The sequence below is a fragment of the Nansenia antarctica genome, assembly GCF_963989245.1.
Source record: "Nansenia antarctica genome assembly, chromosome: 4".
Lineage (NCBI taxonomy): Eukaryota > Metazoa > Chordata > Actinopteri > Argentiniformes > Microstomatidae > Nansenia > Nansenia antarctica.
The window spans coordinates 39,078,209-39,104,733 of record NC_137689.1 but is presented as its reverse complement, the minus strand read 5'-3'; the positions used below and the strand labels follow the sequence as shown (position 1 = coordinate 39,104,733).

General features: G+C 48.0%; 1 protein-coding gene across 1 annotated transcript; it reads left to right on the top strand.

The window, feature by feature from the left end:
* Positions 1 to 11,043: 11,043 nt before the first annotated feature.
* On the top strand, positions 11,044 to 26,245 carry LOC308155990 (butyrophilin subfamily 2 member A1-like; the record flags this gene model as incomplete). Its single annotated transcript, XM_080529353.1, has 4 exons — positions 11,044 to 11,056; positions 13,462 to 13,832; positions 22,582 to 24,033; positions 26,231 to 26,245. 4 exons carry the CDS (start codon positions 11,044 to 11,046, stop codon positions 26,243 to 26,245), a joined length of 1,851 nt encoding a protein of 616 aa, XP_080385479.1.
* Between the last annotated feature and the right edge of the window lie 280 nt (positions 26,246 to 26,525).

The following is a 26,525-nucleotide window of genomic DNA, read 5'->3' as shown; positions in this document are numbered from 1 at the left end:
TGGAATACCCCCCAGGTGGGGTTTCAATCATAAATATCAAGAGACCTTTTACGCCTTTTACGTCCACTGCAGTGCACACTGTCTAAAATGTAGTTTTAGTGGATACAGTCAAAGGACCTTTCTTCCCCTTACTAGAAAGGCTGTATGTCTTCACATTTGGGTCATATGTGCATCAGAAATGGCTTAGCGTACAAAAATGTACCCTGGTGCACCTAGAGAGCTTCAGAGACTTACAGCAGACGAATACACATGTTTCATGCCAAGTGAAACCTTCCTTTAAACATGGTATAAAAAAAAGGAAGAGAAAAAAAAGTAAATAAAGCAAAGCAGCCTCAAGCTTATAACTTCATATTCATTTTCAAAAAGATGAGGATGTGTACGTGGTCAGGGGAGAGGGCAGACCTGTCAGTCACTGTCTCCTGCTGTGGAGAACAGCCTCTCTAGGGACTGGAGTGGCAGCACAGCCAGGTAGCGTCTTGCCATCATGGCAGCGTGAGGGTGTTTATCCTCATTCCTTCTCCACCATCCAGTGGAATGCTGCTTGCTACTGTAACCTGGCCAACTGGGGGCCTAAAATTACAAGGTGTGACTAAAGAGTCTAGTAATATGAACCAGGTAATCCTGACTGGCTGATTATCATGAACAGGGATTCCCTTCTTGCAGGTACAGGCCACAGAATAGTCAGAGACAAGGTTTTAGAAAAGTATACAAAATATCACTTTATTACAAACACATCTTTTAAAAGGGAATAACACCCACAGTATAAATGGTGCTAGCAAGGTAGCATGAGACTCAACCCCTGGGAGCGACAGCCACTTAGTATCTAGGGGACACTGGAGATAAAGGGGTATTTCAACCCAATATAGGGCACACAATAGTGGAGCACACAATAATAGCCTACTGTACTAGTAGCAATAGACAATAGAACACATTAGAAGATTCACTGGCAATGCCACACACAGCACTGTATGGGTGAATCCCAATTCACCCCTTCGGCTCCGTTTTGCACGTTCACGTGTAGGGGTAGTGGCGTCCCAATTCATTTTACATGGAGGGGTAGGGCTAGGGCTAGGGCTATGGCTATCCATGGCTCCATTTGGAGAAAATCTGGACCCACGTTCCATTCGGAGCCATGAGACTCCCTTCCGGCATGCATTGCGAATCATCTACAGACATTTTATTTTCGCTCTCGTAAATACGGAAGCTAGCCTGAAATGTCATTTACTTTTTCTGTAATTACTTATTAATAAAGATTTGAAAAATAATGATAACCATCTTATTATCTTAGTTTAATGTCATTTCAATGCATTATATACCTTTTCTGTATAACAAGCATAACGAAAAGAAATTGCTTTTATGTCGAGGTGCTTGTTACGGCCTGAATCAAGCGGTCAAAAGTGGCAGCACCCCAGAACAGACGGACACAGAGACTAGGGTAATAATATGCAGGGGTGCACATAACTTTTGGGGGCCAGTGCTCAGAGGAGCACCTAGGGATGCTGCTTGGTGCTCCCCGAGCTCGCGAGTCACGACCCGTCCCACAGGATGGATGAAAAAGGGATACATGCAAAACGACATTTATTCATAAATAAAGATGAACGAACAAATGATTGTGTGCAAAACAAAAGAAACAAATGCAAAATCAAATGACTGCTCTTTAAGCATGAAAGTCTGTCAGACTCCTTTAAACACAATGAAATCAACTGATCTCTTTAAGCACTGCTCTGTTCTGTAAACACTGAAATCAACTTTTCAACAAAAAGTTACAGCCTAAGCATTTATTTATACTACAAGCTTAATCGTCATCATCACTGCTCTCTTGACTGCTGTAAATTATCACTGTCCTCAATTTCAACCATGGTAGAGGATGTTTTTTTTGTGATCAACTTTTTTTTTAATTTTTTTTAAAAAAAATTGGTGCGCAAAAGCGCCCTCATGCGGCTGATCTGCCGCGCAGCATGCATTTTGGCGACGCATGCGCACCCCTGATAATATGGATATTTATTAAAAGGTGTTAGGCAGAGAATGGTCATAGGGCAAGCGGGGGTCAGGCAGGGGGAGTAGTCGGCAGGCAGGCAGGGGGTTAGGCAGGAGGGGTAGTCGGCAGGAGGGGTAGTCGGCAGGCAGCCAGGGGCTTAGGCAGGAGGGGGTAGTCGGCAGGCAAGCAGGGGCTTAGGCAGGAGGAGTAGTCGTTAGGCAGGCAGGGGCTTCGGCAGGAGGAGTAGTCGTTAGGCAGGCAGGGGTTTAGGCAGGAGGACTAGTCGTTAGGCAGGCAGGAGGGTAGGCAGGGCAGGCAGGCAGGAGTGGACTGGTGGAGGAGAGAAAACAAACAACGGTGAGAAAAAATAATAAAACTGAGAAAAATAAACTAGTCTAATTTCAGATATATAATGCACTGGGGACAAACGAGGGAGCGAGACGACTAACCACATAGGATCAGATTGATCAAGCATCAGACGGCAGGTTGTGGGGCTTTTTATGCAGGTCTCTCCTCCTGAGATTGTAACCACCTGCTGGAGCCGGCGCAGCTGTCTCAGATTGGGCCTGATTGGTCTCAACGAGCGGTGCCGAGGTGGAAACGAGTGGAGCCGAAGCGGGATCCACAACAGTGCTGTGTCTAATGTTACAGGCTGATTTGTGGCCGACAGTCCGCATATGACATATTTCCATGTCTGATGGCATATGACACCTACTAATGTCATTTCAATGTATTAGACCTTTTCTTTACAACAAGCATAACAAATAAAAATAAAAGGCAATCTAATCCGAGCAGTTGTTATTATGTAATATTATCGATGGATGTGCCATTTTTGATGGAGGGCAGTGAGCGGGAGACTCATCAAGGACATGTAGTTAACTAATGCAGTGGACAGCGGCTGTTTCTCCAGCGTTCCTGTCACATCGGATTTCGTAACGTCATAAAAATAAATCTGTAAGTCATGCATTTTTCCATGTTTCCCTTTGATGGCATATGACGTCGTAAATGTAACTAAAGTTCAGCCGCGAAGTTGTTGCACTGTTGTCCTATATCAGTGCAGACCGGCAGCATAGGAGCACAGGTTTCATACAGGTTAGTGCTTATTCTGTCTGTTATGTTCAATAACGGAGACTGAACTCAGAGCTTCAAGTCGGAGCTGGTACTCCATTTATTCAACATCGTGTGTAACACATAACGTAACACGGCACTGTCGTGAAGTTCAAACTGTCGTAAAACTACAGACGTAACATTTCCCCCCCCCCTCACACAACCTAGGTGTGATACTCAGTCATGTAGTCACGCAAGTGATCGGGCCTGTTGCGTGCTCGAACCAGACGTGGCTCTGGTGCAGCCACAACCACTGGTGGCGGCTCCACGCCTTGGGGCTGAGCCTGGTAGGCCGGGGTTGCTGCTTCATCCAACCGTGCGGCTGGCAAGACTGTGGAAGAGGCCACACCTAGCGCTGGGCCAGGGGGAGGCTGCACCTTACGCAGGCGGGTAGCATGCCAGCTGCCAGTGCCGTCGGCGAGCCTAAACGAGGCCGGGCCAAGCTGTTTGCTGACCTGGACAGGGTCAGACCAAAACAACTGGAGTTTGTTGTCCCGATGAGGTCGTCGGATCCTGACCCAGTCTGACACAGCAATGACAGGTGGCCTAGCACGTCTGGCCCTGTCGAAACGATCCTTCATCAAGCGCTGGTGTTTGGTGACTGTGGCTTGAACTGGATGGACCGGGGGCTGAGCTAGTGTAGGGCGGAGCCTATCGAGAGGCAGCTGGAGCTCCCGCCCCAGCATGAGGGAGGCTGGGGAGACTCCTGTAGTGGCGTGTCGCGTGGCCCGATAATGCAACAGCGTCTGGAGGAGGCTGGTGGTGAGCGTGCACCCTTGTGCCAGGTGGGCCCTGATGCCATTTTTCAGTGTTTGGTTCAGCCGTTCCACCCCCCCGTTCGCAGCAGGGTGGTAGAACGCTGTGCGGATGTGGTGGATCCCTTTACCCACTAGATAGGAGGACAGTTCATGGGAAATCATTTGAGGACCGTTGTCAGTCGTGATCCTCTTGGGCAGGCCCCAACGTGCAAACAGAGCGTCGAGAATGTCGATCAGCACCTTTGCTGTGACCGAGCCCACAGGTGTCACCTCTGGCCACTTAGAGTGGAGGTCGTAGGTCACAACGAGAAAACGCTGGTGATGTGGTACCCCATGCAGCTCGCCGCAGATATCCAGTTGCAGGTGCTCCCAGGGTTGAGATGGCCAGTCCAACGGCTGCATGGGCGGGGGTGGAGCTGGAGCCCTGGTCTTACCACTAAGGAGACAGGCAGTGCAATCCTTGACCAGGGTTTCGAGTTCCCTGTCGATGCCTGGCCACCACACAACATCACGACAGCGCTGTTTGAGCCTGACTATGCCCAGGTGACCCTCGTGCGCCATAGCAAGGATACGCGCCCAAAGGACACCTGGGACCACAGTGCAGAACCCGCGAGCGACACAGGTGTCATTCCAAACCGACAACTCCTCCCTGATCCTGGAGTAAGTGAGTAGCTCGTCAGGTACTCTTGCCGGCCACCCCTGCGTGATGTAGGTTGAGAGTGTAGAGAGGGTGGGGTCATCGGCTGAGGCATCCCGGAGCTCTTTCAGCGACACCGTCTCCTGAAGGGGTGTGTGGAGGAGCTGGACGAGGTCATGCTCAGCCTGGTCCAGTCCGGGGTTCAAGGTTGGGGCTGTGGGTGGGCTGGGGATTGAGCGTGATAGCAAGTCGGCTACCACGTTGTCTCGTCCTGGCGTGAACTGTAGCCGATAGTTGTACTGCTGCAGGCTTTCGGCCCAGCGGTGGAGGCGGAGTGGCTTGTGACCGGTGCCAGACGTGGCCAGGAGGGTGATGAGGGCCTGGTGGTCTGTCCTCAGTGTGAATCTCTGAGCCAGCTGTGTCTAGCAGGGTGAAACCGAGGACGTTGAACAGGTCGAGGCCTAACAGGTTGGTCCCGTGGCGTGCAACGTTGAACCTGAAAGCCGGCAGTGTCCTCTCCCCGTACTTCACAGGCAGCTGAAAAGAGCCCACAATGTCAATCTCAGAGTTGGCATAGCCACGCAGGGTGGTGGAGGGCAACCCCAGGGGCACATGGGAGAAGAACTGTGTATAGGTCGTCAAGTTCACAAGGGACACTGTGGCTCCAGTGTCTAGGAGGAGCGGCAGAGTGACATCACCAACCATCAACGAGCATGTTTTGAATGGCGCTCGTCCTGAGCTGACATTATGGATGACTGTGGTAGGTGACTGGGAAGCTCTAGCTGGGGCAGACCTGCAGACCTTGTGAAAGTGGTTTAGTCTCCCGCAGTTGGAGCAGGTTTTACCACGGGCTGGGCATGTCTGAGCTCTTGAATTGTGTGCAGAAGAGCCGCAATTCCCACAAGGCTGGTGTGGCTGGTCGCGTGACCGAGAGGCCAGTAAAACGCTCTCCCCGCCGCTGGCTGCACTCACGTGGAGGAGGGGCACCTGTAGGCTGTGCGCGCCCTCTGCCGGTGAGCTGGGAGAGGCTGAAAAACTAACTGCACATTCCAAAGCTGTTTCAACCTGGGCCGCCATGTTCAGAGCTGCTGATAATGTAAGTTCATCATTTTCCAGTAACTGTTTTTCCCTAATCTTGTCACAGTTCGTGTGTAAGATGAGTTGGTCTCTTATCATTTCGTTCTGTAATGTCCCGAACTTGCATAAGCTCGCCAAACCCCGCAGATCAGCCACATACTGTGTCACTGTCTCACCTGTACGTTGGTGTCTTCGTCTGAATATGACGCGGCGGAGAAGAGCGCTTTGTGGAGGGGCGAAGTGTTGCTTCAGTAGTTCCACAGCGTCTGTGTATCTCGCCGCAGTGCCGAGAGTTTCAAACACGCGCTGACCCTCCGCTCCCAGGCAGTGCCGCAGCAGCGCATATTTCCTCTTGTCTGATACGTCCTCCAAGCCGGCAGCTAGGATGTATGTTTCGAAAGAGGAAATCCAGCGGCCCCACGGAATCGGTGGTTCTGCCGGGACTGCTAGGAAAGGAGGGGGTGTTGGTAGAGAACAATCAGCCATCCTCGTCGCCAATGTTATGTTCAATAACGGAGCCTGAACGCAGAGCTTCTAATCGGAGCTGGTACTCCATTTATTCAACAAACGTGTCTAACACAAAACGTAATACGGCACTGTAGTAAAATCCCAACTGTCGTAAAACTACAGTAGGCTGTCTTTGATGAGTCTCTCCCTCTCTTAGAGCTCTCTAGTTCTATCCCAAGTTTGTGGACAGAAACGTTAGGATAAACACACTCACATTGGAAGAACTGGACTCTGGTCCTGGGCTCTGGTGGCAGGGAAGCATCCACTCTCACTACAGACAGGAGGGAGGGAGGGAGAGATGCAGGAAGAAGAGGGATGGAGGGACAGAGAGGAGGAGAGGGAAGGGGAGAGGAACGAGGGAGAGAGAGAGGGGGAGAGATTGGGAGAGGAGGGAGAGAGGGAAGGATGGAGAGAGAGGGAGGGAGGGATGTAGGGAGGGAGAGAGAGAGGGAGTGAGTGAGGATAGAGGGATGGAGAAGAGGGAGGAGGGAGAGTGTTGCCGGGAGAGAGAGAGAGGGTGGGAGGGAGGAGGAGGGAGAGTGTTGTCATCATGCGAGGGAGAAAGAGAGAGGGAGGGAGGAGAGAGACATTATTATACTATATGATACATACTGTGTGTAAAGTGATGATGAAGACCAAGGTTATGCTAGGGCTACATTTGATTATGTGAAGGGACTACAGGTACATTTTTAGCCCACCTGTCGTTGAGATCCTGGGCCACTCCCCCTGAAAGTCAAAGAATGTTGCTGTGATATAAATGGCAGATTGATAATACATTGTAATGAAATCAAAGAATCAAAACAGCATATGTGTAAGGTTTAGGGTTAGTACAAACTGCAAAACCTAGTTGATAAACTGCAAAAGCGTGTCACTTGCTCAAAATGGATAGTTCATTCCTCAAAAGCAAGTATTCATGTCAATGAAAGTGTCAATGTCATCAAAATGAAAAGTTGTTTATGAACAAGATAGTCAAATGGCTTCGTCATGTTTTCATTATGACAGTTCACTCTGTAAGTGTTTTCCAATGCAAAAAAGTCAGATCTTGGTGACACTACCTGGAAATGCTCAAGACAGTACTATACACTATTTGCACAGCCATTTGAAATCTACAGTGGGTTACACATTACTGTATTTAGTGAGGTAAATTAGTACAAGACACTGAATACGTATATTTCACATTTTTACTGCATATGCTCTTTGCAATTCTAATTTGTTCACAGCATTGTGCAAAAGAAAAATACAAACTTATTTACAACAAACATAAGAAACACCCTTTGGGTAGAGCTGTGCAAAACTGTAAACAATATTGCAGTACATATTGGAACTGAATTGGAACATACAACATACACAGTACTGTAAATCATTCATTCACATCCAGACGTTCCTGTCTGTCTGGCCACATATTTTCATGGACATCACAGCGAATATCATCCCTGGCAATGCAGCGAGGAAAGCATCTCCTTGAGTGGCGAATCCACCCTCTGCAGGACTGAGAGAGATACAAAGCGCTGTTATAGAGGATGACAATATCTTTGGGAATATTGAATCTGTTTCAATCGCTACAATTGACAGAGTGCTCAAGAGAAATGAAATGCGCATGAAACAATTGTACAATGTGCCATTTGAACGGAACAGCGACAGAGTGAAGGATATCCGTCACCAGTATGTACAGGTAAAACATGTATGTGTTCTATGCATACTCTAATGTCCAGTACTGTAAACTGGTTACTTTGTGTAGTGCCATGCAGTACACTTACATTACAATTCATACTGTACAATATGTTGTCCAAAATGCAAGTTTTCCAGTAATAGTTTTTTTCTCTCTCTCTATTCTGGGATAAAGCATGTACTGGAGGTGAAGGCCAGGGAACCGCTGCACACATTCATATACGTTGATGAGGTGAGTTTCAATCTGGCAAAAGGTAGAAGGCGTGGAAGAAATCGCATTGGACAGAGAGCAACCATTGATGTCCCAGGCCAACGAGGAGGGAATATTACAATGTGTGCAGCCATCTCAGAAAACGGCGTCCTCACCCATATACCCTGTCTTGGTCCATACAACACACAACATCTGCTGACTTTTTTAGACATTCTTTACAGGGACATAATCCCTGAGAATGAGAGGGGTCTGAATGGAGACCATCTGAACAAGTATGTTGTTGTATGGGATAATGTGCATTTTCACCACTCAGATCTGGTCAGACAGTGGTTTGCAGCACATGAAAGGATGCTGGTGGAATATCTCCCTCCCTACTCCCCATTCCTGAATCCAATAGAGGTGTTTTTCTCTCCCTGGAGGTGGAAGGTATATGACCGGCATCCACATACCCAAATGGCCTTGCTAGCGGCCATGGATGCAGCATGTGATGACATCACAGCACAGCCCTGCAGAGGGTGGATTCGCCACTCAAGGAGATACTTTCCTCACTGCATTGTCAGGGATGATATTCGCTGTGATGTCGATGAAAATATTTGGCCAGACAGACAGGAACGTCTGGATGTGAATGAATGATTTACAGTACTGTGCATGTTGTATGTTCCAATTCAGTTCCAATATGTACTGCAATATTGTTTACAGTTGTGCACAGCTCTACCCAAAGGGTATTTCTTATGTTTGTGGTAAATAAGTTTGTATTTTTCTTTTGCACAATGCTGTGAACAAATTAGAATTGCAAAGAGCATATGCAGTTAAAATGTGAAACATAACTATTCAGTGTCTTGTACTCATTTACCTCACTAAATACAGTAATGTGTAACCCACTGTAGATTTCAAATGGCTGTGCAAATAGTGTATAGTACTGTCTTGAGCATTTTCAGGTAGTGTCACCAAGATCGGACTTTTTTGCATTGGAAAACACTTACAGAGTGAACTGTCATAATGAAAACATGACAAAGCCATTTGACTATCTTGTTCATAAACAATGGTGTCAGGACTTTTCATTTTGATGACACTGACACTTTCATTGACATGAATACTTGCTTTTGAGGAATGAACTATCCATTTTGAGCAAGTGACACGCTTTTGCAGGTTAACACCTAGGTTTTGCAGTTTGTACTAATTGTTCTGAGAAATGCACTAACTGTGGTGCAAATGTTAATAGTGATGTGAGAAATGCACCAAAGCGACTGAGAAAAACTGTATTATGCTTGCCAATTGAGGGTTCATGGGATTCAGCTCTGAGTGACTGTGGAGAAGTGGTTACAATTAATGCTTCACACACTCCTCATCAGTGAAAGCTGAGGTTCACCCAAGATAAATAGTGTAGCAGTCTCTAGGCACAGAGGGAGGTCGACACAGAGGAACAGTTGTAGAATAGGCTTTTATTTAACAGTTGCACAGCTCAGCACCGTCACTGACGTGCTGAGCGAGTCTTTTCCCCCCCGCTGTTCTCCCTTTCGGGACCCGCTCCGTCCGCTGCTGGCAGAGCCCTCGCTCTCGCCCCGCTATTCCGCTTCTGGCAGAGCCCTCGCTCCCGCCCCGCTAGTCCTCCCTTTCGGGACCCGCTCCGTCCGCTGCTGGCAGAGCCCTCGCTCTCGCCCCGCTATTCCGCTCCTGGCAGAGCCCTCGCTCTCGCCCCGCTAGTCCTCCCTTTCGGGACCCGCTCCGTCCGCTGCTGGCAGAGCCCTCGCTCTCGCCCCGCTATTCCGCTCCTGGCAGAGCCCTCGCTCTCGCCCCGCTAGTCCTCCCTTTCGGGACCCGCTCCGTCCGCCCGGCTCCCTGCACCTCACCCCCTTTCGGGGTCTCGTGCGTCCTCGCCGCGGCTCTCTCTCTCTCGGTCTCCCCGTGTCTCCGTGTGGCAGGTACTTCCTGCCCTACTCATCTCCCGAGGGAACAAACACACACAGGTTAAATAGACCAGTGGGACAATGAGTCTGATCACTGACACCTGTCCGTAATCAGCCCATCATTCCCCTCCAATGGCAGTCTAGCTCCCTCTGCAGGCCAGAACGCGCCATGTTCCCCACACATCCCCACCCCCAGTTTCGAGGCCGGGGATACAACCGGCCGATAGCCTACTCCCCCCCCCCATCACGGGAGAGGAAGTCGGCCACGACCATCTGCGTCCCCGGCCTGTGAACCACCGTGAAGTTGAAGGGCTGCAACGCGAGGTACCACCGGGTGATCCTCGCGTTGGTGTCCTTCATGCGGTGGAGCCACTGTAGGGGAGCATGGTCGGAGTAGAGGGTGAACGAGCGCCCCAGCAGGTAGTACCGGAGGGCGCCGACCGCCCACCGAATGGCCAGACACTCCTTCTCCACCGTGCTGTACCTGCCCTCCCGCTCCGACAGCTTTCGGCTCAGGTACAGCACCGGACGGTCGAATCCCTCCACCTGCTGGGTCAGCACCGCCCCCAGCCCTCTATCCGACGCGTCTGTCTGCAGAGAAAAAGGAATGTTAAAGTTAGGAGCATACAAGACTGTCTCCCCACAGAGGGCGTTCTTAATCCCATCGAACGCTACTTGGCACCGCTCACTCCATTGGACCGGATCCGGGGCCCCCTTCCGGGTGAGGTCGGTAAGGGGGCTGTCCAGCTCCGAGAACCCCGGCACAAACTGCCGGTAGTAGCTGGCCAGTCCCAGGAACCGCCTCACGTCCTTCCGGGTCCTGGGCCGCGGGGCGGCGGCGATCGCAGTGGTTTTGGCCACCTGCGGTCGCACCTCCCCACCGCCCAGGATGTACCCCTGATACCGGATCTCCCCCCGCCCGATCACGCACTTCGCCGGGTTCGCCGTCAGCCCCGCCTGCCTCAGCGACTGTAGTACCGCAGCCACCCTCTGCATATGCTGCGGCCAGGTGTCCGCATAGACGACAATGTCATCTACGTACGCCGCAGCATACGCAGAGTGCGGCCGCAGAATACGGTCCATCAGCCGCTGAAACGTGGCCGGGGCCCCAAACAACCCGAACGGAAGCGCGGTGAACTGGAATAACCCCCGCGGGGTAGAGAATGCCGTTTTTTCCCGGGCTACCGACGATAATGGTATCTGCCAGTACCCCTTCGTGCAATCCAATGTTGTGTAATATTTAGCCGTGCCAAGCCGGTCCAGGAGCTCGTCGACCCGGGGCATAGGGTAGGCATCGAATTTAGACACCGCGTTCACCCGTCTATAGTCCACACAGAACCGTACAGACCCATCGCGCTTTGTCACCAGCACGATGGGGCTGCACCAGTCGCTATGCGACTCCTCGACCACGCCCAGTTTTAGCATAGAGTCTAATTCCCGGCTCACCACGTCTCGTTTGTGAGCCGGCAGCCTGTATGGCCGCGTACGTACCGTAACCCCCGGTGGCGTAACTATCTGATGCTCTATGAGGCGAGTACGACCGGGTATAGGGGAGAACACATCTGCGAACCTATGTTGCAATCGATCAACGTCCGCCCGCTGGTTCGCCGAGAGATGGTCGCCTACGCAGGCCGGGGCGCTAGTACTCATTTTTGGGACCTCCGGCCCGAACTCATCCTGCTCGGGAAGTAGCGTCACCAGGGAAACAGGGACCACGTCGTTCCATTTTTTTAATAGGTTAATGTGGTATATTTGCGTGCAATCCCCTCTATCCGACCGCACTACCTCATAGTCTACATCCCCAATTCGCCGTGTGACCACGAACGGCCCTTGCCACTTGGCGAGTAATTTAGAGCTAGACGTGGGCAGTAATACGAGGACTTTGTCTCCCGGTGCGAAATTGCGTAGTCTAGTCCCTCTGTCGTACAGCCGTTTCTGACGCTCCTGGGCCTCGAGCAAATGCTCCCGTGACATAACCCCCAGTGCGTGGAGCTTTGCTCGTAGGTCCAGGACGTATTGTATTTCATTCTTACTGTCACTAGACCCTTCCTTCCAGCTTTCTTTAATCAGGTCTAGGACGCCCCGTGGCTTGTGCCCGTATAGGAGCTCAAAGGGGGAAAACCCCGTGGAAGCCTGGGGTACTTCCCGCACTGCGAACAACAGAGGGTCTAACCACTTATGCCAATTACGACTATCTTCGTGAATGAACTTACGGATCATTGACTTAAGCGTCCGATTGAACCGCTCACACAGCCCGTCGGTAGCTGGGTGGTACACGCTCGTTCGGACCGCCTTAATGTCTAACAACCCGTAAAGTTCCCTAAGTGTTCGTGACATAAAGTTAGTGCCTTGGTCGGTGAGGATCTCTTTCGGGATCCCCACCCGGGAGATGACCTGGAATAACGCCTGTGCTACACTCTTTGCAGAGATAGTACGAAGCGGTATTGCCTCGGGGTATCGAGTCGCGTAGTCTATGAGGACTAACACGAACCGATAGCCCTGTGAGCAACGTTCAAATGGCCCGATTATATCCATCCCAATCCGGTCGAATGGTGCCTCTACCAGGGGAAGGGGGCACAACGGTGCCCTGGGCACGGCCGGGGGATTGACTAATTGGCACTCGCGGCAGGATGCACACCACAGATGCACCTCTGCCCGAATCCCCGGCCAATAAAATCGAGCCATTATCCGATTGAGTGTTTTGTCGTATCCTAAGTGGCCCGCCATAGGGTTATAATGCGCCGCCTGAAATATAGCTTTCCGGCGGCTCCTAGGTACCAACAACTGGGTCGTTTCCTCGTCCCTGCGAGTGTCACGACTCACTCTATACAGTCTGTCCCTAATCAATACAAAATACGGGTGGGCGCGCACAGCGTCTGGCCGTACCAGCACACCATCAATACTGATCACCTGGTCATAGGCGGAGCGTAGAGTGGCGTCGCGAGACTGCTCGAGGGGGAAGTCGGCTACTGGAGGGAACGCAGGCGGCGGATCTGCGGGTGCCGGACCCACCGCCTCCTCCGGCTCCTCGGCAGCGTCGGACGCCCTCGCATCAGCGCAGAGCACTGCGCACGCCTCACATTTCCCTGTCGGTCGTGCACGCACCCCCGTGGTTTCCCCTAATACCTGCGGAAACCCAGCCCAATCTGACCCCAAAACTAGGGGGTGCATGAGGCTCGGACTAACCGCCGCCTTGACACTATATTTTTTCCCCCCATAACGAATTTCGATGGGGACCACCGGATACTGGTGACAATCCCCATGTATACACAGTATCCCAACCCGCGATGCCTCTAACAATGCCCCGGGTCGAACCAGGCGCTGGTGGATCATGGTCTGTTGGGCGCCAGAATCCAACAGCGCCTGGTGCGTCTCACGCTGTACCCTTACTGGGATGTAAAACGCCTGTCCTGGACGCGGGGGAGGGGTCGGACTGCCGACGACGCGGATTACCTGACCCACCTCCATCTCGGGGCATTCCCGGCGGAGGTGGCCAGGCTGTCCGCATCGCCAGCATCCCTCCTCTACCGCTCGTGGGGCCATCTGTGGGGTGGAGGTTGGCCCCCCGTGTGTGTTCCTCCCCCCGGTGTCCCGCCCCGTCCTCCGGGCAGGCGTTGGTGGCTCCCGCCGCGGCTCCACCGCAGGCCGTACCCCAGGCCGCGCCCCGCCGGCCCGTTGGCGCGGAGCCGGGGTCGGGGTAGGGCGCGGGCCCGGTGCTGGGCCCGGGGCTGGAACCTGCGGTCGGGGCAGGTGGTTGTCGGGGAAGGGGTCGAGAACGGCCTCCGGCTCGTCCCACACCCCCATCCTCTGGGACCGAACCCGGGGACCTCCCCCGGGTGGCTCGGTGCGGTCCAGTAGCTCGCGGAGCATGGCCCGCTGCTACGCCTGTCCCCGCATCAACTCCGCTGCCATCACCTCCTGCGCCTGTAGCATTCGGGCCAGGTGCGTCACCACCTGGACCGATGAGTCCATGGTCCTCTGGGCGTGTGTGCCGACCCCCCCCACGTTGGGCGCCAGATGTAGCAGTCTCTAGGCACAGAGGGAGGTCGACACAGAGGAACAGTTGTAGAATAGGCTTTTATTTAACAGTTGCACAGCTCAGCACCGTCACTGACGTGCTGAGCGAGTCTTTTCCCCCCCGCTGTTCTCCCTTTCGGGACCCGCTCCGTCCGCTGCTGGCAGAGCCCTCGCTCTCGCCCCGCTATTCCGCTCCTGGCAGAGCCCTCGCTCCCGCCCCGCTAGTCCTCCCTTTCGGGACCCGCTCCGTCCGCTGCTGGCAGAGCCCTCGCTCTCGCCCCGCTATTCCGCTCCTGGCAGAGCCCTCGCTCTCGCCCCGCTAGTCCTCCCTTTCGGGACCCGCTCCGTCCGCTGCTGGCAGAGCCCTCGCTCTCGCCCCGCTATTCCGCTCCTGGCAGAGCCCTCGCTCTCGCCCCGCTAGTCCTCCCTTTCGGGACCCGCTCCGTCCGCCCGGCTCCCTGCACCTCACCCCCTTTCGGGGTCTCGTGCGTCCTCGCCGCGGCTCTCTCTCTCGGTCTCCCCGTGTCTCCGTGTGGCAGGTACTTCCTGCCCTACTCATCTCCCGAGGGAACAAACACACACAGGTTAAATAGACCAGTGGGACAATGAGTCTGATCACTGACACCTGTCCGTAATCAGCCCATCATTCCCCTCCAATGGCAGTCTAGCTCCCTCTGCAGGCCAGAACGCGCCATGTTCCCCACAAATAGTTTTTTCAGGAAAAAATGATAAAGAAATGTATACAATTTGCTTGACAGATTTTGACAACTTCTTCAACATGTGTGTATGTAATGACTCAAGCAATGAAATGAGGACTATTAGTTTTATAGGGAATGACTGTTCAGCATTCATAAGTATAGTTCATTTTGACTGACATGACATAAGCAAATGATAAAGTTGTAAAACAGCAGAGAATTGTATGAAAGCAATTGATGCATGTCCAAAAGCATTTGCAATTTGTTGGCAGGAATGAGAAACTGCTACTATGATGTGCACAAATGACTAAATGTTGTGGAGGTTGAACTAACAGTTATGAGAATTTTAATTCTGATCAGAGAAATGCACCAAAGCAATTGAGAAAAACTGTAAAGGAATAGATCTTAGATCATAGATCACTTTCCCTGAACAGCAGAAAGCAGATTGTCCAATCAACCTTCATGCCAGTGCTTGAATATGGTGATGTCATCTCCCAGAGGACACAGTTGTTCAGCTGAGGTTAGTTGAGGACAACAACAAGGAAGTTCCCCTAAATGCTTAACTAAGAGCTAGGCTAACACTCTAGGTTTCCGGAAGAGAATAGAGGAAGGCCCAAATATGGGTCTAGCTAAAGAGTGAATTCTATTGTTCTAGCCAAAAGACCTAAAAATGGATGTCAGAGGCATCTCAACAGGCACTTCCATTCGGAAGAGAACGTGTTGAAACCTTGGAACCAGAATGTCTTTAACAAACCAAAGTTAAGTTAGTTATGTAGTCTTCGGAGTCGATTCTCTCTGTTATCTTTCCGTTTTAAGCCAAACTGAAGATTGAGAAACCGCTTTACTTGTAAGGGGAAGTGAAACTCGGCTGGCAGCACAGGGTTGTTACTCTGAGGAAGTAGCTGTGTGCTGTTTTTGGCCTCTCTAAATGTAGCCTAGCATTAGTTCAGGCAGAGCAGGGAGAGTGGTAAGCTTGATTTTTATTTTATGATTTTTAATTATTGTTATTATATTATCTGTCTGATTAAGTTGTTATACTAACCCTTTTTAAGCTTTAATAAAAACATTACCTGCATTTAGAGAGACGTTTTATTCGAATTAGAAAGTAACCTAAGGTTCTATTACGAGCCTTAACAGCGTTTTGTGACAGAACTTTCACTTTCATTCATAAAATTCACCCCGTCTGTGTTACGAAGCACATGAATGTTGGACCATTGGGACTGACTATAGCGTCTTATACCATCAACGGGGGGAAATTCGACATGAAATATGTCAAAATGCAGCACTATCATGCACAGATCAGCCTTATAACATGTAATGTTAGATATATAACGTTAGACAGGCGCGCAGATTTTTATGCCGTTCCGAAATGAACGATATGAGGCTGGGAGGGGAAAATCACAATATACCCTCTAGAAAAAACTAGACTACACCACTGCATGTAGGTGATTTGGGGTGAGTTTGTTTTCTCCGGCCCTTTTTTTTGCAGCGTGTTCGAGAACTAACCAATGAGAACTAACCAATGAGAACTAACCAATGAGAACTAACCAATGAGAACTAACCAATGAGAACTAACCAATGAGAACTAACCAATGCCTGTTGCTGTACATGAAGTGAATATTACACAGAGCCATGACATGATGTCCAGGGGAATGTCCGTAGATTCCAGTAAAACACAGACATCACTTATCCTGTCTGAATGAGCCACACAAAACACAGACATCGGGGGGGGGGGGGGGGGGGGGGTGTTCTAAATTACAGGGGTGAAAGTGGTTTGAGTTTCTTACAGGAACTATAGGCTACTACCCCAACCTTCATCGTTTCATATTGTTCTCCTTCTGCCCCCAGCTTCATGCATCCCTGAACACACACATCGTGGTGTTGGTGTCGAAATTAGAAACACTTTAGGGCTGCCATGTTTCACCAAATGTTTGGAGTGAGAGTTTTTGGTGGTGGAGCGACCCAAAACTGTGCACGTTTTGGTAGTGGCGGCCCCTCTCTCCCACACAATTATTTGTGCTAGTTTCCTGCAATCTTAAACCAGCACAAGAAATGAAAATAATTGGAACATTTGATAAAACAAGAGAAATTCAGATAATGGGCCCTATTATGCACTTCTTAACTTGCCGTCTTAAGTCTTAATTAAGACGCACCGCCAGGTTAAGACCTACCGCCACCCTTATTATGCGCTTCATACGCGCTACTGCTATTATGCCGGTGTCGATAGGCGCCCACACATAAGACGTAATACTCCCGTGCATATATTACTCATTGTGGGAGTGTTCATATGTTAATGAAGTGCACTAGGCGCCCCTGCTATTATGAGATCTGACTTTGCTCCTAGCGCTAAGAAGTGGTTTGAAAAGTTCTTAAGTTTAGACTTCATGCACGTTTTGAAACACGAGCGCGCCTCCGCGGTTTGCGCATGCATGTGGGCACACATGAACACGCACGTGGCTCCACGGCAAGACATCAATTACGGTCACAGTATAAATGCTTTATTTCAGAAGGGAGAGGCAGAGAAGCGCGCTGACCTCCTTCTTAGGACTTCTATAATAGCATAGCGCTAATGACTCAACGCAGCGGGTTCTTAAAGGGAATGGCACCTGGCACGCTGATTGGGTTGATTGAGAAGACGCCCAAAACACACCCATGACTAATTTCTTTGCTTAGCGCCGGGTTTTAGGCGCCCACTACCGCACGCATAATAGCAAAGTGGCCTTGACCACGCCTCCACGTCTTACGTTTAGATCTACCGCCTCGTCTTATTGCTTAAGACTTATGAAGTGCATAATAGGGCCCAATATATCTTATGTCTTAATAAACAAATACAGTAGCCTACAGAGTCTAAAACAAAATTGGGCCTCATCAAGTGAACTCAACTCCTTGGTCAGCAGCAGAAAGACCCTTGGTCATCATCTTATATACAGTGCATAGATGGCTATCATGTTATACAGTACATACCAGGGTTTTTCCTGGGTCAGAATCAAGCCTTGGAGGTTGATGTTGTGCGTGCGCAGTGCGCCCACATTTTCTTTGAGGGACCCCCAATTGTTGTATTTGTATTGTAAATTGTAATTATTATTATTAATAATAATAATAATAATACGATGCGATTTGAAAGTACCAGTAGGCTACCAGATACGTATGCACATATTTTGCTACCAGGGTTGCCAGATGGAATTGACAATTTCCAGCCCAACCAGTCTAAAAGCTGCCGAATCCACCCGTCCAGTGTGACCAAAAGTAGCCCAATCTGGCAACACGGCTTGCTTATGGAAGCATATAGTGGACTAAATTCAAATGTTAATGCAATTTGAGATTGCATTTGCATGTTCCACTTTTGCATGCATTCTTTCAGACAATATTCAAATTCAAATGCAATTCTAATGAGCGGATGTGTTTCCTAGAACATATAAATGCAATTGCTAATCACATTATTGCATTACAATTTGAATATTGACTCAAATAACGCAGGCAAAAGTGGCAAATGAATATGCTATTTTGGGATTGCATAGTAATTTTCACATTAGAATGAACATTTGAATTTTGTCAGCTACAAAGCGGATGTGTTTACTAGAACATGTAAATGCAATTGCGTATCACATTATTGCATTACAATTTGAATATTGACTCAAATAACGCAGGCAAAAGTGGCAAATGAATATGCTATTTTGGGATTGCATAGTCATTTTCACATTAGAATGAACTTTTGAATTTTGTCAGCTACAAAGCAGCGCATGACTTTGTCAAATGGCTTTGCATTATCATTTTAATATTGACAGCGAATGTGCACATCAGGTACATGAAAATTGATTGATTGATTTGATTGAAAACTTTATTAGAAGATTTGCAGGAGTAGGTACATGAAAGTACATATTACATACAAGGTCAACTAACAGGATAAAAACCCAAGAAAGCCACTGGCTTATTTCAATTGGGGTCCTTGATTCTCAATTCATCGTTACATGTAAGACAGACAAAAAAAACTAGTACTATCTACAAGATAATACAGACAAATAACTAGTACTATCTACAAGATAAACATACATCCATCATGGGAAGAACAATATAACAAAACATTAGGTATGTACAGCGGGTAGGACAGGTGGGGACATACACCACAGGTGGGGGCGGGGGACAAAACACAAAGTATGTACAGTGGGTAGTTCGGGTCTTTTAATCTGATTTTTGATTTAGGGGGTCCAGTTACGGATTGCAGCCTCCTGTAAATGTTTTTTGAGAGTGGTTTTGAAGGTGGACAGTGTTTTGCACTCCTTTAAGATTATAGGAAGGGCGTTCCACATTTTTACTGCATAGTTTGCAAACGAGTTTAACCCCTTGTTTGTGGTGCAACGCGGTTGAACGTGGTTCGTGGAGCTTCCTCTGGTATTGTATGTGTGGACGTTGTTCACTTTTTGGAAGTATGTTGACAGGTACCGTATTTTCCGGACTATAAGTCGCGGTTTTTTTCATACTTTGGCTGGTCCTGCGACTCATAGTCAGGTGCGACTTATATATCAATAATTCATAATCTCTGACTGACATGAACTGACATACGGTAATCTCTGACTGACATGAACCAAGGAGTAACTTCCGCTAGCGCCTCATACACGATAGAATAGCCATTATACTTGACAATGTGGACATTAAACACGACAATGTGGACATTAAACATGATGTTATGGACCTTATACACAATGTTATGGACGTTAGAAACTATATTAAAGTCATTTATTCCTTCCAGAGGCTGTTTAACGTTGCAATGTTGTACCCGCGAGTAGCATTTTGCTACTTCCGGTAGCGCTTCATACGCGATAGAATAGCCATTATACTCGACAATGTGGACATTAAACACGACAATGTGGACATTAAACATGATGTTATGGACCTTATACACAATGTTATGGACGTTAGAAACGATATTAAAGTCATTTATTCCTTCGAGGCTGTTTAACGTTGCAATGTTGTACCCGCGAGTAGCATTGTGCTACTTCCGGTAGCGCTTCATACGCGATAGAATAGCCATTATACTCGACAATGTGGACATTAAACACGACAATGTGGACATTAAACATTATGTTATGGACCTTATACACAATGTTATGGACGTTAGAAACGATATTAAAGTCATTTATTACCTTTCAGAGACTGTTCAATGTTACATTGTTTGTAGACTGCAAGTCATCCACACTACTTCCGTTTTCACAAAGCTATCTTTGTCATGGCCTCATACACGATAAATAGTCGTTACACTCGACAATGTGGACATTAAGCACTATATTACGAACAGTATACACGCTATTATGAACGTTACACACGATGTTAAAGTCATTTATTACCTTTTAGAGGCTGTTCAAAGTTTCATTTTTCTCTCGCGACGCCATGTTGATAACCTCCGCTAGCAACGCGCTAGCTAGCGGACTTTACACTCGATAATACAAGTATTCCTTAACCTTTCAGAAAAAGTTTTAACGTGAATTATGTCCTTCCTGGGTTTACAAATCCTATTATGAACGTTGTACAAGATATTAAAGTCATTTATTACTTTTTAGAGGCTGTTCAATGTTGCATTGTTTGTAGCATCCTGACTACTTTCGTTTTCACAAAGCTATCTTTGTCATGGCCTCATACACGATAAATAGTCGTTACACTCGACAATGTGGACATTAAGCACTATATTATCAGCGTTATACACGATATTATGAACGTTATACACGATGTTAAAGTCATTTATTACCTTTTAGAGGCTGTTCAAAGTTTCATTTTTCCTCCGCGACGCCATGTTGTTAGCCCCGCGCTAGCTAGCGGACTTTACACTCGATAATACAAGTATTCCTTAACCTTTCAGAAGAAGTTTCAACGTGAATTATGTCCTTCCTGGGCTTACAAATCCTCTCATGTCTCTTCACAGTGCCAGACTAGAGTCAAGCTCAACAGGGTCTTCTTTCCCCGCTGATTCCGCCAAGCCCGTTCCCTTGAACCATGCGACTTATAGTCCAGTGCGACTTATATGTGGTTTTTTCCTCTTCATGACCCATTTTTGGCCTGCTGCGACTTATACTCGGGTGCGACTTATAGTCCGGAAAATACGGTACTTGGGTGTCTTTGTGGTGTAGCGTATCTTGAAGACCAGGCCCAGTGCAAGCTGCTGCACTCTGTCAACTACTCGTAGCCAATCAAGGCTCAAAAAATGAGCAGCGGTTAGATGTGTCCTAGGGTTGAGGCCTAGCAAAAGCCTAACCAGTTTATTTTGGGCTGTCTGGAGTCTTGTTTTTTGGGCCTTTGTGGTTCTATAGTACCATGATGTTACGGCATAGTCGAAGTGACATTGAATGAGAGCTCCTGATAGGGTCCTCAGTGTGTTTTTACTGACAAGTGAGGATATCCTGTACAAGAATCTAGTTCTATGGTTCACTTTTTTGATTACTTTTGCTGCCATTTTATCTCCGGAAAGATTTGCCTCTAAGATGGAGCCCAGGTATGTAATATCCTCTTTTCTTGTGATATTAATGTTACCCACTTTTATTTTGAAATTTACAGCCTTTCTGAGTTTAGATGGGGATCCGTATAGGATGGTTTCAGTTTTACCTAGGTGTATTGATAGTTTATTGTCAGCTAGCCAGATGCAGATTCTACTCAGTTCAGTGCTTAGCGCTTTTTCCACCTGCAATATGTCCCTGTCAGAGACCAGCAGAGCCGAGTCATCCGCGAACAGGAACAAATTGCAATCACATGAATCAAAATCAAAATCACAATCAAAATGAAAATGCAAATCATTAGAATTGCATTTGAATTTGAATATTGTCTGAAAGAATGCATGCAAAAGTGGAACATACAAATGCAATCTCAAATTGCATTAACATTTGAATAAAGTCCACTATATGCTTCCCTACAGCGCGACTGTAATCCCGGTCGGACTGTCTCAGTGCCCAGTGCTGCCTACCCAACCACGTCGCATCGCGTCGGGTCTACTGTAAAGCGGGTTAACCTTTTCAAAGGTATTAAAATAGACGCAAGGAAACATAAAGTCAACCATGTGTTTCCTTGTTGGAAATTATGGATCGTGAATCGTGATTGCTTCTGCACTCTGCAGCAATCGGATTTTGATTGACAGGCATCTGCATCTCTTCCCCCAACGGCGTTCCGGCACAGAAAGTCTTGCCGGAACGCAGCACCGGACCGTTCCGGCCCACTTTCACCTATGGATAATACTGAGATGGAAAAGTCTGCTGTAGGGCCAAGATACTGGGGGCCTTCTTTAGAAGAACAACAGAGAGCATCCTGACAGGCTGCAAAGTGACTAACTAAACCTAACTAACCCTAACCCACTGGACAAGTTCAGTCCTACCCTTCTGGAATCAAACACGCAGCTTTCTGACATCAGTTCAGCTCAGGTGGATTTTGGGATGGCTTTATCAAGGTAGTTTCTCTATGTAGTTCTCAAATATAAACATTTCAGCTGGTTTTGTTTTCTCATATTTTCTTATGGTTTATTATGAATGGAAACCCTTTCTCTGGACAAATATACAAGTTTGCTAAATTAGTAAAACAAGAAAAAGACAACCGTATGCTTAAGATCCAAGGTTTGGGGTCATTTGATTTCAATTCAGTGATTTGAATAAAAATAAATAAATAAATAAATGATTACAATTGTTTCTCATTTTCATTGTGTTGAAAAATAACTGACCATAAATGTCGTCATTGCAATCATTGATTTTCAATTTCATTTGACTTCTTGAATTGAAATTCCTCTGATCCCATATAGGATAACATTTAACATTTAACATCAGGATAAAGTTTCACATGTATAAGAAATGATCATATATGCTCCAGACCTAAACATTGTCTTTTTAACTGTCTGTCTGTCTCGTTGGTTCATAAACTATTAGATGCCCCATGTATTGAACCAGTAAGAGGTTCAGGGTCTCTATGATTCATACAGCTTTGGGATTGTCTCTTCCAGGAACGATGGTGACTCTACAAGCGTGTCTGTGGACTCTCCTGCTTCTCCTACAGAGAGCAGGCTCTCAGAAGTTTACAGTTCACAGTCCCTCACGTGTTGATGCTACGCCTGGTGATGACATCATCCTGCCCTGTCACCTCAAACCCAGCATCAGTGCTGAGGACATGAGAGTGGAATGGGTTAGACCTGGCTTCTCAGACCCTCGCGTCCATCTTTACTATGACGGCAGAGACAAGAATGAAGATCAGATCTGGACGTACAAGGGAAGGACATCATTGTTTAAAGAGGAACTGAGGAGAGGCAACACCTCCTTGAAACTGTCTAGGGTCCAAGTTACTGATGATGGAATTTATACATGCCTTATTCAGTCCCTGACCTCATATGATGATTCTACTATTCATCTCTATGTTAAAGCTGTAGGATCCCAGCCAGTGGTCTCCATTGAGGGACACAGAGAGGGGGGGATGGGTCTACTGTGTGAATCTAGAGGCTGGCACCCTGAGCCTGAGATGGTGTGGCAGGGCAGTGAAGGAGTCCCTCTCTCTGCTGGACCTCCAGAGACACACAGGGACCGTGAGGGACTCTACACATTCAAACGACATGTCATTGTACAGGAGACAAACACCAACAAGTACATCTGTAGAGTTCAACACAATGAGACCCATGAGATGTTGGAGACAGAGTGTCACGTCCCTAACGAGCTGTTTGACCACACACACCCCTGGAAAGTGGCCTTTGCAGTGTTCTTCACTCTGGGAGTTCTCACTGTGCTTGGATTAGTTTTACTCATATTCATGCTACGTAAACTGTCCAGATCCAAGACAGATGTCATTAGAGAGAGGGATGATGTCATTAGAGAGAGGGATGATGTCATTAGAGAGATGGATGATGTCATTGGACAGAGGGATGATGTCATTGGAGAGAGGGATATACTTTTTGAATTGTTCAGACAACATGCTGTGGACTTGACTCTGGATCCTGATACAGCACATCGCCATCTCATCCTGTCTGAAGATGGGAAACAAGTGAGACATGGAGACACGTGGCAGGACCTCTCTGAGCCTGACAACCCAGAGAGGTTTGATAGTGATCCCTGTGTCCTGGGGAAGGAGGGCTTCTCCTCAGGGAGATTCTATTATGAGGTGGAAGTGGAGGACAAGACTGAGTGGATTGTAGGAGTGGTCAAAGAGTCAATCAACAGGAAGGGGGGGGTCACACACAGCCTTGAGGACGGATTCTGGACTGTGCGGGTGAAGGATGGGAGGTATGAGATTAACACTGACTCCCGTGTCTACCTCTCTCTCTGTCAGGAGCCCCAGAAGGTGGGGGTGTTTGTAGATTATGAGGAGGGTCATGTCTCCTTCTATGATGTGGACAACAGGTCTCATATCTACTCCTTCACTGGCGTCGCCTTCACTGAGAAACTCTATCCATACTTCTACACTGGCTTTAATGAAGATGGTGAAAACTCAGCCCCACTGGTCATTACTCCTGTCAATCAACAGGTAAGAGCCAGAGCTACTTATTAGTGACTCTGATACATGTAGAAGTGACTTGAGTTTTTCTCCCTGGCAGCTGTCTGAGAATGGATGATAGGGAGGATGGAGAAAGAAGGGGAGACACTTGAAATGTGGATTTTCCCTGAATGTCCATTTATTCCACATGTTACAAATTCCATGTTAGCAGTTGTTTGTGATGACAAATCATAAAAACAGTGTTGCTCATTTGATGCAAAGGTTAATGTGCACCAATACCAGTTATATATATATATGTCAATACCAGTTACATGTCAATACCTTTGTTCCATTTCAGGTGATTCACTGGTCTAGGGTTAGGGTTAGGGTTAGGGTTAGGGTGATATGGGTTGGGTCTCCCTGGCGACTCTCTGGCGCCTCCTCATGGCGACTTGGGACTCTGCACCTATTATGCTCTGATTATGTGCTGCACCTGTTCTGGGGTCATTGGTGTTTGATGCTGTGCATCTGTGTTGAGTTGGTGTTGTGTATTTATGTGCCCCACTTCCCTGCCCTCTCTGTCAGTTGATCACTTTGCAGACTTTTGGGCGTCGTTCACACTGCAGTGAAATGTGACCCAAATCCGACCTGCTTGACCGTGAGAACAGCGCAAGTCACATGAAATCTGACTTTTTAAAATCCAACCTGGGTCGCGTTCAGAGGTGGTATTATATCGGATACATGATATTTAGCAACGCGCCCCCGTCTGAACTGTCAAGCAGTGTTTAATGCGACTTTTACATCACTCTAGCAGGGTTGCCAGATGGGATTGACAATTTACAGCCTAACCAGCCCATAACCGCTAAATCCAGTAGCCCATTCGGTGGTAACCCACCCCATCTGGCAACCCTGCACTCTAGAGGCAATTGCTCATATTATATCTTGCTCATATCTTTACCGGCTTCCGCTGCACAAAAGCTTCAAAAAAAGAAATAAAAGAAAGTATAGGGGTCTAATTCATTTTTAGATGACTAAATCTAAATCTAAGTCTCTTTGTAGGATACAGGTCTACTCTGTATACTGCAAGTATATCTAGATTTATGATATATATGATATATGATAACATGATAACATGATAACGTTACAACCGGTTACACATATACTGTTATAACCCTAACCCTTACACATATACTGTTATAACCCTAACCCTAAACCTTACACATATACTGTTATAACCCTAACCCTAAACCTTACACATACTGTTATAACCTAAACCTTACACATATTGTTATAACCCTAACCCTAACCCTTACACATACTGTTATAACCCTAACCCTTACACATATACTGTTATAACCCTAAACCGTACACATATGCTGTTTTGATTCTGAAATACACCGTTTCATTACAACAATGTATTATCAATCTGCCATTTATATCACAGCAACATTCTTTGTCTTTCAGGGGGAGTGGCCCAGGATCTCAACGACAGGTGGGCTAAAAATGTACCTGTAGTCCCTCCACATAATCAAATGTAGCCCTAGCATAACCTTGGTCTTAATCATCACTTTACACACAGTATGTGTCATATAGTATAATAATGTCTCTCTCCTCCCTCCCTCTCTCTCTCTCTCTCTCTCCCTCTCATGACGACAACACTCTCCCTCCTCCTCCCTCCCACCCTCTCTCTCCCTCCTCCCTCTTCTCCATCCCTCTCTCCTCACTCACTCCCTCTCTCTCTCCTTCCTTACATCCCTCCCTCACTCTCCATCCTTCCCTCTCTCCCTCCTCTCCCAATCTCTCCTCCTCTCTCTGTCCCTCGTTCCTCTCCCCCTCCCTCCATTGCTCCCTCTCCTCCATCTCTCTCCCTCCATCCCTCTTCTTCCTGCATCTCTCCCTCCCTCCCTCCTGTCTGTAGTGAGACTGGATGCTTCCCTGCCACCAGAGCCCAGGACCAGAGCCCAGTTCTTCCAATGTGAGTGTGTTTCTCCTCAAGTGTCTGTCCACAAACTTGGGATAGAACTAGAGAGCTCTGAGAGAGGGAGAGACTCATCAAAGACAGCCTACATATCTGACTCTCTTCTCTCTCCCTCTCTCTCTCTCTCCCTCCATCACTCTCTCTGTCCTGCTCTCTTCCTCCTCTCTCTATTTCTCTCTGTCTGTCTCTCTCCCTCCTTTTCTCTCTCTCTCTCTCTCTCTCCCTGTCTTTCTCTCTCTCCCTCCCTCCCTTTCTCTGCTCTTTTCCCAGATTCCTGTCAGGTGACACTGGACCCAAACACATCAAACATACACCTCTCTCTGTCTGAGGGGAACAGGAAGGTGGCACGGATGAGACAAGCCCAGTCATATCCTGATCATCCAGAGAGATTCTCTGGCCTGTATCAGGTGCTGTGTAGAGAGGGTCTGTCTGGACGCTGTTACTGGGAGGTTGAGAGGAGTGGAAGGATTGATACAGCAGTCTCATATAAAAACATCAGCAGAGCAGAGTATGATGGTGACTGTGAATTAGGATACAATGACAAGTCCTGGAGGTTTGACTGCAT